Raw genomic sequence first — 11839 nt, 5'->3', positions numbered from 1 at the left:
TACATTCAGTGGTGTCATGGTAAATCAAAGTGGGAAGGTTTGGACCTGAATGCACCTGCTTTTGTTTTATGATGCGTAATCACCGCCTAACCGGCCGGTGCGGAGCAGGCCGCCGATGCTTGCTCGCGGCTAAGCACCCGGCGGGTCATTCTTAACAACGTGGACAAGGTGACCTATCCATTTGCTTCAAGTGTTCGGAGCAGATCACGCAGAAAACGTTGCTTGCTTCAGAGGTGTGGCATTGGAAACAAAAGTGCCGGAAAGGGCATTGCAATTCGCTTGAAACATGCGCGTGCCTTTTTATGGAGTGGCATCCATCCCTACATCACCATTACTTCCAGTATATCCTAAGCCCAACTGACAAACTCTGCTCCGTCTCGGTCTATAAAAATCATCGAGTTAAAAGAGGGTGGACACAACTCTTTTAAGTTTCAGCAACTTGTTCCGTCTGTAGCGTGGCCATTGCACCTCCGATCCACCAGAGTGTCTCACTCCGGCGGCAGCACGCAGGGCTCCTCTGCCGCTGGCTCCGCGGCGGACGCCTCCAGGAAGCGCCTCTGCTTGTCGTCGGCGAGGCAGAGCACGGAGCCCTCGCACGCCTCCTGCGCCGTGGGCGGCGGCGCCGGGCGGAAGTCCATGAGCGCGGCGTACTCGGTGAGCAGGTGCAGCATGTAGTCGTAGACGGCGGCCATGCGCAGGTCCTGCATCAGCCGCTGGCCGCGCCGCCCCACGCGCTCGGCCTCCGTCGGGTTGGCGTTGCCCCAGTCCACGGCGTCCCGGATGGAGTCGCACATGCCCGGGCCCCGGCTCACCGGCCAGTGGTTCACCCGCGGGTCCAGGCCCCGGCTGAAGAAGTCCTCGTACTGCGGCTCAATCAGCAGCGCCATCGACCCGCACGACAGGATGTACTTGAGGCTCACCGACCACGCGAACCCCTCCGCGTAGATCTTGTACCTGCAGGGACAAATATTTATATATATGTATATAAATAATATAACCAGAGATGGATGGTTACCTGTGGGTGCACTGGGTGGAGAGCTTGGAGTGCTGGTACCCGGCGTTGGCCTCGTCGGTCCAGTTCTGGCGCATGATCTCGGCGCGCCACAGGTTGGTGTCGTTGCAGCCCAGCAGCGCCAGCCGCAGCGGCGACGCCACGTCCGGGTTGCCCTTCCAGTACGCCGTCGGCACCCGGTCCGCCCATTTCGTCGCCTTGGCGCCGGCCTTGATGCTCTTGAACTCCCGGCTCCATGGCTCGATGTTCGTCTCCGGCCTGCATCGACCATGCCACAAACACAACCAAACACAGACTCTTTACTTTAATCTGTTCTAGCTTCTCCATTTTGATTCCATGTTTCTTTTATTAAAGAATGTTGTATTGATTTAGATATTGCAGTGTGCTGACTATGACTCTATGATGGCCCATTGCACGGCGCATAGGACAAGGCGAGCAGCAGTAGATACAATAAATGGAGTGATTCGTACCAGCCCCAGAAGGACCAATCGGGGAAGGGGATGTCGAAGTGGTCCCTGGTCGTGCAGTACCGGAAGAGCGGCGGCGGCGGCGGCGGCGGCGGCGGCGAGGCGGGGTCGCCGGCCTCGTGCTCGGTGCGGTTCACGGCCGGCCGGTCCATGCAGTCGAACATGAGGTCCACGTCCGGCACGCGACCGGGGTGCCGCCGCATCAGCTGCAGCAGGCTCCACACGGTGAAGAGCGCGCGGCTCTGGACGCAGGCGTAGTAGAGGTCCACGTGCAGCCGCCGCCCGCCGCCCGTGATGGTCACGCGCATGGACGCGCGCTGCCGCGCCGCGTCGAGGAGCGCGCGCGTCACGCCCTTGCCGCCGCCCGCGCGGCGCCACGGCGCGAGGTCCCGGCGGATGGCCGCGAAGTAGGCCGGGCACTGCCGCGGCGGCGGCTTGCCGCCCGGCGGCGCCGACGACGACGAGGAGGAGGCGTTGTTGGTCGCCTCCGGCGGCGGCCGCGGCCGCGAGAGCGGCGGCAGGCAGGCGACGGAGGGCGCGCACCGCAGCGCCGCGCGCGCCGACGGCCGGCCTTTGTCGTGCGGGAACGGGTGCCACGGCGTCGGCTCCAGGTTATGCCCCAGCAGCGTCCGCGTCCGCGACAGCGCGTCGTCGTACGCCTGCCAGGAAAACACCACCCACCGCCGTCAGCCCACCACGACGAACACCCACGCAAGATCCGCATCGCTCGCGGTCAACGACGAGATCGATCGGTCGATCGATCGATCCACTTGTATTAATTACCGAATGGATGACGGCGAGGACGATGACCGCGGAGAAGGCGGCGATGGCGGAGACGACGAGCGCGGACAGCGGCGGGTACCGCGCGCCTCGCCCCCGGCCGCCGCCGGCGCCGCCCTCCGCCGCCGGCACGTAGCCCCCCATGCACGTGCGCGTCGCGGGTCGCCGGAGAAACTAGAGCCGAGTGGAGTAGCAGCTGGCCGGCAGCAGTAGTTCAAGGCAATCAAGAGAGGAGGACGATTGGTACGAGAACGTAATTTTCGGGCAGATGAACATGATCTTGAGCGGTTCTTGCTTCTACGCTCCCTGAATTTTTGCAACGAACCAGTGGTACGAGCTGCCACATCGACGCATCGCCGGCCCACAGTGCTCTAGCCTTTTGTTACAGGCCAGGTTTGACCTGCTCCTAGCGGCAAAGATAACATTTCTTTCGTCAATAATTAACTGGCAGTATTTTTTTTAAAAATATGTTATTCTGAGTTAGATAGATATATCTGCAGAGTGTAGGAGCCTGAATAGGTGAATTGTTAGACCCCTTTTAGAAGTAGCCTAAATTATTGCTGATTTTTCTTCTAATTAACAAAATGAGGTGCTTTTTTAGATGAAGAAAATGAGAAGGCGAGAAGCCATTGATTCTTTTGGAGTGATGCTTCCTACTGCTGCTGATATTCCATTTAGGAGGGAACAATCTTTTTCCAAGAGAGGACACCAGAGATGCTCGAGCTATATTTATTTATTTATTTATGAGCTGCGCAACTTATCTGTCCAACATACTTTTTAGCAAAAATGCGTCAAATTTGTTATGTCTTAGTCAAAATGAAAAGTAGTACCAACAGATAATTAAATGTTAAAGATAGGGAAACCAAGAGTTCCAGAAAATCAAATCAAATTGTATCATGATGGATAGATCCAAAGTGTTGTATTTAATGCAACGGCTAGAAAAATGACAAATAAATGGATGCCCCCTTCATTCACTTATTTACCACCGAGATTATTCGTGTGTCCCTTGTTCCCGAGTTGAGATTTACTCGCTATTAAAGAAATATTCGTGGTGAAGGAGAATTCCCTTGTGCGTGTATGTGCAAGCCATATACGTCGTGATCTCTAGTTATCCATCCAATCAGTTTATGTTATGAATCTCTCCTTCAATCTTTTCCCTTTGGCTCTTGCATTTGCACATTATTTTTCTTAAAATAAAGTCACAAAATACATGTCTTCTCTCCAAAGCCGTCCGATCGCGATTCAGAGCGATCGGGCGGCTACGAAGTATCCCCCAATTCTCCGTGTAGGGTTAATCCCTGAGTAACCACTTCACATGTAGCACATACTATTGGTCTTTGTAAACAAAGTACACAGATCCATGGGTCCATGGTTGAAGTTGTCTGATATGCTTTTTCAATTGGTGTTTGCAACGCAAAGTGCTCAACAAGTTTGTTGAATCTGGATAACTCCTTGCTAGCATACTGTGGACCACTCCATCCACACAAAAGGGTGTGGGGGGCTGCGAGTGGCTGCCCGGCGCCTTGTGCTCTTGTCGCCGCAAGTTGCAAAAGACAGTGGCACCGTCGCCACATCGACTGACTTGGATTTGCACAAATAGCGGTCCACAAAGAGTTGACACGGTGGTCCATACGAATACGATCGCTTAGAAGTTAGAAGAGATGCAATACAGTCTAAACTTATCTTATCTTCAAAGTAGAGATGCAATATAATTGTATCAACATAGCATTTTTTTTTCTGAGGTCAAAGACTTAACAAACTTGTTACTAGAACAATGTAGCACCATACCATGTCACAACAGGTAACACAGTGAAACACGTCAAATACTAACCCACATTATACTTATTTCTTCAGCCTATTATATCCAATAAACCAATAAATAATTATCTTTGATCTCACTATGTTTTTTTTAAACTTTTTTAAGCCGCCGGAGATGACTTTGGCGCCTTGACGGCCTCGAACCTTGGCTCCTTGGCCTGGAACTTCTGCTTGGCGTACACGTCCATGTAGTCGCCGAAGACGTACTTGGGGTACGCCTCGCCGCTGGCCACAGCCGGCGAGATGGTGGCCTCGTTCGCCGGGTTGTAGAAGGAGGCGATGGAGCGGCGGTTGCCGTCGCGCATGGGCAGCACGCGGTGCCACGCGCTGCGGTAGCGCCCGTTGCTGAGCACCTCGATCTGGTCGCCGGTGTTGACGACGATGGCGCCCGCGAGCGGCTGCACGTCGGTCCACTCGCCGTCCTTGAGCACCTCCAGGCCGCCGACCTGGTCGTCCTGGAACAGCAGGATGACGCCGCCGGCGTCCGTGTGCGCGCGCAGGCCCGTGATGAGGTCCGGGCGCGGGCACGGCGGGTAGTGGCTGACCTTGGTGCCGAAGAAGGGCTCGTGCCGCCCGTCGCCGGAGAAGGCGCGCTGGATGGCGCCCTTCTCCAGGCCCAGGTTCTCGTCCATGGCCTCCATCACGCGCTCCGCGAGCTTCCTGAGCTCGGCGCGGTACTCGCGCATGGTCTCCTTGAACGCCGGCGGGTCGGACGGCCACTGGTTGCCGTCGTGGATGTAGAAGATGTCCTCCCAGTCCATGTCGTCCACCGGCGTCACCGCCTCGCCGCGCTGCTCCGCCTCCACGAGCGCGTCCAGCGTGCGCACCGGCTCCGACGCCTTGAACCCGGCCTCCCGGAGGCGGTAGCAGTCGGAGCACACCTTCTTGACGCGCTCAAGAAGCTCCAGCGGGATGCCATGGTTCACCAGCTGAAAGTAATCACAAAAATCCGTCAGGTTTAACGGACCCAACAGCAATAATGCAATGCGTGCTCAGCGTTACAATCTCCATGAGCGTGACATGATGTTCATTCATGTATCATCATGTCTGTAGTACCTGGAAGAATCCCCACTCCTCGCAGCCGTTGGCTATCTGCGCCATCGTCTCGGCCCTCTCGGCGCCGTCAAGCTTGGACAAGTCGATCACCGGAACCACCATTGTTGATTGCGTGTCAGGGGAAGAGGAGAGGAGACTGTGAAATGTCTATGCGCGAAAACTACAACGGAAGTGAAGTGTTGTATGCAGTTGCTGTAGCACTACTAGTAGGGCTTTGAATTTTGATGCTTGAGATGTAGGTTTGCAGCTGATGGATTTGAGATGGAGAGGCCATGGATGGCACCACATATATAGTGCCGCGCCATGGATGAGCATGATAGTTTGGTCAACACAAGCATTGCAGGCATGGAGATGGAGATGAAGCTTCTGGGTGGCAGAGCCGTTGGATGCTTGTGGCAACTTGATCTTTGCATCCCCAATTCCAAATTCGAGACATGCCGGAAGATGTCCCTGTCAATGTGACTTGTGAGCTAACATCAAGCATTCAAGCACATTGCCAGCGAAGCCTTGACTCAGTCAACATGCATGAATGAATGTTGGTTCGTATCCTACTTCTTAGGAGCTGACAACAGAGAAGTAATCAGGAAAGACCATAACGCAAAAGCCAAAAATAGATAGAGAAATTATTCAAAATACACAAGTTGTTAAATATATAATTTTGTAAATTTATTCGAACAAAACTATTAAAGTAGCATTATAAATCAAGAACATTTCAGGAATATCGACCGATCTGGAACCAATACTTTTTGTACAAAGAAATCATTTGAATCAAGACATTCCTCCTGCTCAAATATCTCTGGTGCTGTTGCGTCCGGCGACCCCTATTCATGCCCTTCCAGCAGCATATTATTTTTACGCGTAAAGGTGTCTGAGCACGTATTTTATTAAGAGAAAAGCAATACGACCAGGTGTACTTTAGATTTTTCTAAGATGGATATAGAGCGCCACCAAGCAAGTGGCAGGCAATCTCAACAGATAAGAACAGCAAAAACAGTCAGAGCAACAGGGGAGGAGACATATTGCCAGCAGCATGCGAAGTAGAATTTCTTGAACACGTTGTTCATCTCATATTTTTACGACGATGGCGAGCCATCACATCACATGTTACAATCTCTTCAGCCAACCTAGACTGCAAGTTAATTCTCTGACCATATCAATAACACATGTCTTGGGGGCATCGTCCATGGAAAACTTGCAAGTCTTGTGCTTAGTGAATTTCCACCAACAAAATGTGGCCTTAAACATGGCCTCTCTGAGAAGGTTCGCAAGGATCACACTCCATACGAGAGTCCATGGAATTCGCAAAGCCTTCTGCGGAAGAACCTTGTCGCGTCTTATCCGAACGGATGGTCCTGGGTTTCTCCATGTTCTTGGGTCCTTTTTCGCAAGGGAAATGTGGGGAAAATGGCAAGAGTTGTGAGACCAGAATTGGGTTCCTGGTTCCCGTTGGAATTCGGACTTGTCGTCTCCTTCCTTCCCAGGGCGGCAGTCCATGTCATTCACAGTGGACTGAATGTTTCTTTTCTCCAGTGTTTTTTTTCTTCTGCAAGTTGTGCAGAATGATCCGTATGCAGCTTGGGACCGTGGGAAATTGGTCTGCCATGTGATGTGAGGGTGCCAAATGAAGCCTCTAATTTGTTTTCATCCCGGGAATATGCGTGCAGATCTCTGTTACACGGTTACGCCCCTGTTTTGAACGCAGGACTCTCTCTCTCTCTCTCTCTACGCTTGAGAAGAATCAAATGTTTTCTGTAAATTTTATAGTAAGTTAAACGTCTTTATTTTCTTTTTCAAAGTTGCATAACGCCCATACCTAAGATTTACCCTCCTTTACCTTTCAAAAAGAAAGATTTACCCTCCTTTAGATTTAGTTTGTGACCTTACTTTTTATAATTGTGGCTCTCCCATTATATGGGTTTCTGAACTTTGCAGCAGTGAGAAATGAAGATACATCTGTTCATGGCCAATCTGGCCATCTTCGCACAGTAACTTGCAATCCCCCCTCTGCAATCAGCTTCTGCTCGTCACATCACGTCCTCTGGAAAAGGGAAACCTGCACAAGACTTTCCGCCGCATTTTTTAAATGCCATCTGTGACCGGGAAAATGTCTCCATCTGCTTTACTGCATAGATTGTCATGTTGAATTAGGCACTGATTTGGTAGGATTAACTAACCCACAGTACACATCGTAGGATGGATGGCTAGATAAAGTAAACTATGAAGACCAGCGGACATTCTTTAGTTCATTTCCTCAAGGCTTCTTGCTCCAGAATGAAAACAGTCTATTTTCTCTCTGGTGCATTCGGACTTTTCTTCTTCTTCTTCATTCTCTCCATGAAGGCATTTTGACCAGTGAAGATGCACATGCATACTCGTGTGTTTTGAAAAGGTCATCTGCATACGTGATCGTGTATATAGCCAAAAAAAAAGCCCTAATTGTGCATAGAGAAATCATGCTCGAATTAGTTGCCACTGTTTATGTACTAGCAGTTGTCATTGATACATGGCACAAAGAAACTAGCCAACGGTCGACCACGTGGCACATGCAGACGAAGAACAGGCGATGGAAGCGGATTAAGGCACGCGATTAGTCAGATGTGGATGGATAATTGAAACATTTTGGAAATGGCGAACATGGATGCAGATAGAAGCAATTCAGAGAACAGTTTCAAGAGGCATGAAAAACATTACGATTTGATTTCCTCACATTTTTCTTGAGCGAAGCACGCGTGCATGCATGCATCTGCTGCCGTACATTATGGTTGGTTGCCAATAGGCACCAGATCAACGGTCAGCAGTCAGCATCGTGCAGGGCCGATCCACCGTACGGAATTCCTGGGCAAATCTTTGCTCTCCCAGTACTACCTGTACTCCAGTTAAAATGAGCCAGGCGTGGTAAAAGCGTGCAAACCCTGTTGGGTAACGTTGTTCCGTCGATTTTTTTTTACCACTTAAACCCATTTGCTCATGCCCTCTGGGATGAACATGTACTGAAGTTTTACTTCAGACCATGAGCCCCTGTCTTCTTCACTCTGGCCTCTCGCTTGCACATCAATCTAACATGGTCCACCGTCCCTACCTGATGCAACACCAATTACACATGCTCTGGGGCTAACTTCATTAGTTAGGTTTTGACCATGGTTGTCAGATTCTCGGTTCTACGGCTGAAACTTCGTCCGAAACCACCTTACTGAATTCAGTCAGTTTTTGATTGGTTTAGTTATACTTGCACAATACAGCATTAATGTTCCTATGAGAAACTGCGTGAAACCTTCGTGTTCTTGGGGTACCATTATTTGGACGGCATATTCATTGGGTGAAAAAGACAAGGCAGGTAGGCATTGGGGTAAAGTAGGCAAGCAGGTGATGGAGATGCACTAGGCCCAACCCACCTGGATTGAAAGAGGAATATGAGCCAATTTTCCTGCCTATCGAAATCGGCTATCTATTCTTCTATGAAAAAATTGGCATTTCCACCCCAATCCATCCCTGTTTCCGGGGACTCAGGAAGACCCCTCCAGTTTTACCAGCCCTTGATGTGTCACTGTATTATTAAATACACACATCGAAAATTTCAAATAAAAAAATAAATGAATAGATAAGCATGTACTTATTTAAGGGGGAAAAAAGAGAAATTGGCATTTGGATAGTTGCGAATGTAACCGTTCATGTCTGATCTCACCCGCTCCTATTCATATGCTGATTTCTTCTTTTTTTTCTCCTCCTTGCAAAAGTTTTTGTTCAAGCTCGAAGTTTACAAGCGATGCCCTTAAGCAACATATTCTGAGTCAAGCAAAGCCTACAATAAAAAAAGTAACAAACATCTTTGAACCCTGAATTGCCTTATATGTGCTTTCAAACTTCACACAAGGCCGGGCTCCAATCATATTGTTCGTTAAGTGAATGGCTTTCAGAGAAGTCATACATGACAGGGACAGAATCGTCCCGGTTAGGAGAAGTCTCGGGACACTGGCTATGACGACACTACCAATCAGTGTCAGGCCTGCCTAAGCCTAGCTGCCGAATCCAACCCAGCACGAGCTTCCAATCAAATGGGGGCGACCAAGCCGCCCTCCAAGAAACTTCTCCCCGTTTTGGCACATGCGGAAAGTTGCTGCAGCGACCCATGGACCTGCACACCCTGGTGGTGCCCTATAAAAACACACCCATGGCCTCCGACCTCTAGCCATCAGCTGCATGCGAACCAGCTTTCACTGAAGGTAGCTGTTGAACACCTAAAGAGTTCAGGGTTTCTTCAGAGACCGAGAGAGAGCAAAGCTTAGTCTTGTTCTTTGTCAACAATGGTGGTTCCGGTGATCGACTTGTCCAAGCTTGACGGCGCCGAGAGGGCCGAGACGATGGCGCAGATCGCCAACGGCTGCGAGGAGTGGGGATTCTTCCAGGTACTACAGACATGATGATACATGAATGAACATCATGTCACGCTCATGGAGATTGTAACGCTGAGCACGCATTGCATTATTGCTGTTGGGTCCGTTAAACCTGACGGATTTTTGTGATTACTTTCAGCTGGTGAACCATGGCATCCCGCTGGAGCTTCTTGAGCGCGTCAAGAAGGTGTGCTCCGACTGCTACCGCCTCCGGGAGGCCGGGTTCAAGGCGTCGGAGCCGGTGCGCACGCTGGACGCGCTCGTGGAGGCGGAGCAGCGCGGCGAGGCGGTGACGCCGGTGGACTACATGGACTGGGAGGACATCTTCTACATCCACGACGGCAACCAGTGGCCGTCCGACCCGCCGGCGTTCAAGGAGACCATGCGCGAGTACCGCGCCGAGCTCAGGAAGCTCGCGGAGCGCGTGATGGAGGCCATGGACGAGAACCTGGGCCTGGAGAAGGGCGCCATCCAGCGCGCCTTCTCCGGCGACGGGCGGCACGAGCCCTTCTTCGGCACCAAGGTCAGCCACTACCCGCCGTGCCCGCGCCCGGACCTCATCACGGGCCTGCGCGCGCACACGGACGCCGGCGGCGTCATCCTGCTGTTCCAGGACGACCAGGTCGGCGGCCTGGAGGTGCTCAAGGACGGCGAGTGGACCGATGTGCAGCCGCTCGCGGGCGCCATCGTCGTCAACACTGGCGACCAGATCGAGGTGCTCAGCAACGGGCGCTACCGCAGCGCGTGGCACCGCGTGCTGCCCATGCGCGACGGCAACCGCCGCTCCATCGCCTCCTTCTACAACCCGGCGAACGAGGCCACCATCTCGCCGGCGGTGGCCGGCGGCGAGGCGTACCCCAAGTACGTCTTCGGCGACTACATGGACGTGTACACCAAGCAGAAGTTCCAGGCCAAGGAGCCAAGGTTCGAGGCCGTCAAGGCGCCAAAGTCATCTCCGGCGGCTTAAACCTTTGGGAGAGTATCTAGTAGTTGTTGGGGTGACTAAACCTCAATTATTGGTTATTTGTTGAGTATAGAATGATGGCCTTGAAATAAGTCTTGTTTGGGCTGCTATTTTGAGTTGTTTCATTGTGGCACAATGATTGTGTTATAATGGTGTTATGAGAATAACCACTTTGTAATTATAATCCTCTTGTTCCTGGTGTTGGATACATGTAGGCACATATCCATGTATTATTGAGTTCTTTCAGAGCTGTTTGAGAAAGGGAATGCTATCACATAATTCCTTGATAGTACAGTATGATTTTGCAATCCAGGTCCACCTATGTATCCCTATATATCTGCTCTAAATTTGTTCAAGCTAATTATGATACTATTACTACTCATTTTCTGGTCTTTCGATTTCGATAATTCGAAGTCGGAATCGAGAAATCTCTACTACACTGCAGTCCTTGTTTCCTTATGAGCATTGTTTCATTTCTTAAACAGAGCTGTTTGCTTGCTGTGTATGAATGGAATAGCTGATTTATTATGTATTGGATAATGTCTGGGTACATGTTTACATATATGATGTGTCTGTTATTAGTTGAAGAATAGTCAATGTGAACCCTGGACAGCAGTATCGTCCCATCCTTTTCTTTCCTTTTTTTGATCGCTTCATTCCATCCTTTTTGGCATTGTATAAGACGCCGACCATTGATTGATTGGTTTGGCACAAACTGGGGCAGCAACGATTTGTTGTGAACAAGCAAACATAATATCTCCTTCACATCAAAGAAGATCTCCCTTTTTTTCCGGTGTAGATGTGCAATTCGAAAAGTGAACCTGAATGTGAGGATTTGGCGAGAAGAGACGCCGTGCTTGTGAAAGGCCTTGAAAATGAAATCCCTGCGCAGCGCCGTGAAATTGGAGTGTAAATTGTTGGCAAAATTGCATACATGCCACATTTTAAAGCCACTTTGCAAAGATAAAAGCTACTCCTAGTCCTTCATGGTCTCTCACCGTTGTCCTCGTCCTCTTCTCCTAGTCCTATGCATCCACCGTTCATGGCTTGCCATTCCTGCTGGCAGTGCCAATGGCCGCACTGGGAGAAGGCAGAGGCGAGGGACTGAGATGGGGATATCGGAAGGGCTCAGGGCAGCGAGGTGCTCGGTGCTCCTGCTGGCAATGGATTGCGCAGCAGCGCGTTCGCCGACGGCTTGGGGGCCTCCAGGCGGAGGCCAGTATTGCGAGGCTGCGCCGACGATGTCGGCCGGGTGGGCGGCAGCCCGGCCCCAAGGGGTGGTCGGCGTTTCAGATACCGTCCGGGGGGTGGACGGTAAATGAAATACCGTCCACCCCTGGATTGTCTCTGA

At 51.2% G+C, this 11839-nt stretch overlaps 3 protein-coding genes and 1 long non-coding RNA gene across 4 annotated transcripts; 2 read left to right on the top strand and 2 right to left on the bottom strand.

Annotated features, from left to right (window-relative positions):
* Positions 1-236: 236 nt before the first annotated feature.
* Positions 237-2627, bottom strand: LOC112885785 (protein O-glucosyltransferase 1). Its single transcript, XM_025951432.1, has 4 exons — positions 2263-2627; positions 1483-2138; positions 1016-1270; positions 237-954 (listed from the first exon to the last, which is right to left on the bottom strand). Exons 1-4 carry the CDS (start codon positions 2401-2403, stop codon positions 489-491), a joined length of 1518 nt encoding a protein of 505 aa, XP_025807217.1. The 5' UTR covers positions 2404-2627; the 3' UTR covers positions 237-488.
* On the top strand, positions 2517-3237 carry LOC112885788. Its single transcript, XR_003227250.1, has 2 exons — positions 2517-2652; positions 2861-3237. It is a non-coding gene; the product is annotated as an uncharacterized LOC112885788 (long non-coding RNA).
* An 844-nt stretch (positions 3238-4081) lies between these two features.
* Positions 4082-5493, bottom strand: LOC112885787 (1-aminocyclopropane-1-carboxylate oxidase-like). The gene is made up of 2 exons (XM_025951434.1): positions 5134-5493; positions 4082-5006 (listed from the first exon to the last, which is right to left on the bottom strand). The coding sequence occupies exons 1-2, from the start codon at positions 5233-5235 to the stop codon at positions 4179-4181; spliced, it is 930 nt and encodes a 309-aa protein (XP_025807219.1). The 5' UTR covers positions 5236-5493; the 3' UTR covers positions 4082-4178.
* Positions 5494-9307: 3814 nt separating this feature from the next.
* LOC112883923 (1-aminocyclopropane-1-carboxylate oxidase-like) lies at positions 9308-10777 on the top strand. The gene is made up of 2 exons (XM_025949189.1): positions 9308-9536; positions 9664-10777. Exons 1-2 carry the CDS (start codon positions 9435-9437, stop codon positions 10489-10491), a joined length of 930 nt encoding a protein of 309 aa, XP_025804974.1. The 5' UTR covers positions 9308-9434; the 3' UTR covers positions 10492-10777.
* The last annotated feature ends 1062 nt before the right edge of the window (positions 10778-11839 follow it).

This window comes from Panicum hallii, chromosome 3, assembly GCF_002211085.1.
Source record: "Panicum hallii strain FIL2 chromosome 3, PHallii_v3.1, whole genome shotgun sequence".
Lineage (NCBI taxonomy): Eukaryota > Viridiplantae > Streptophyta > Magnoliopsida > Poales > Poaceae > Panicum > Panicum hallii.
This window is presented reverse-complemented; position numbering and strand designations above follow the sequence as displayed.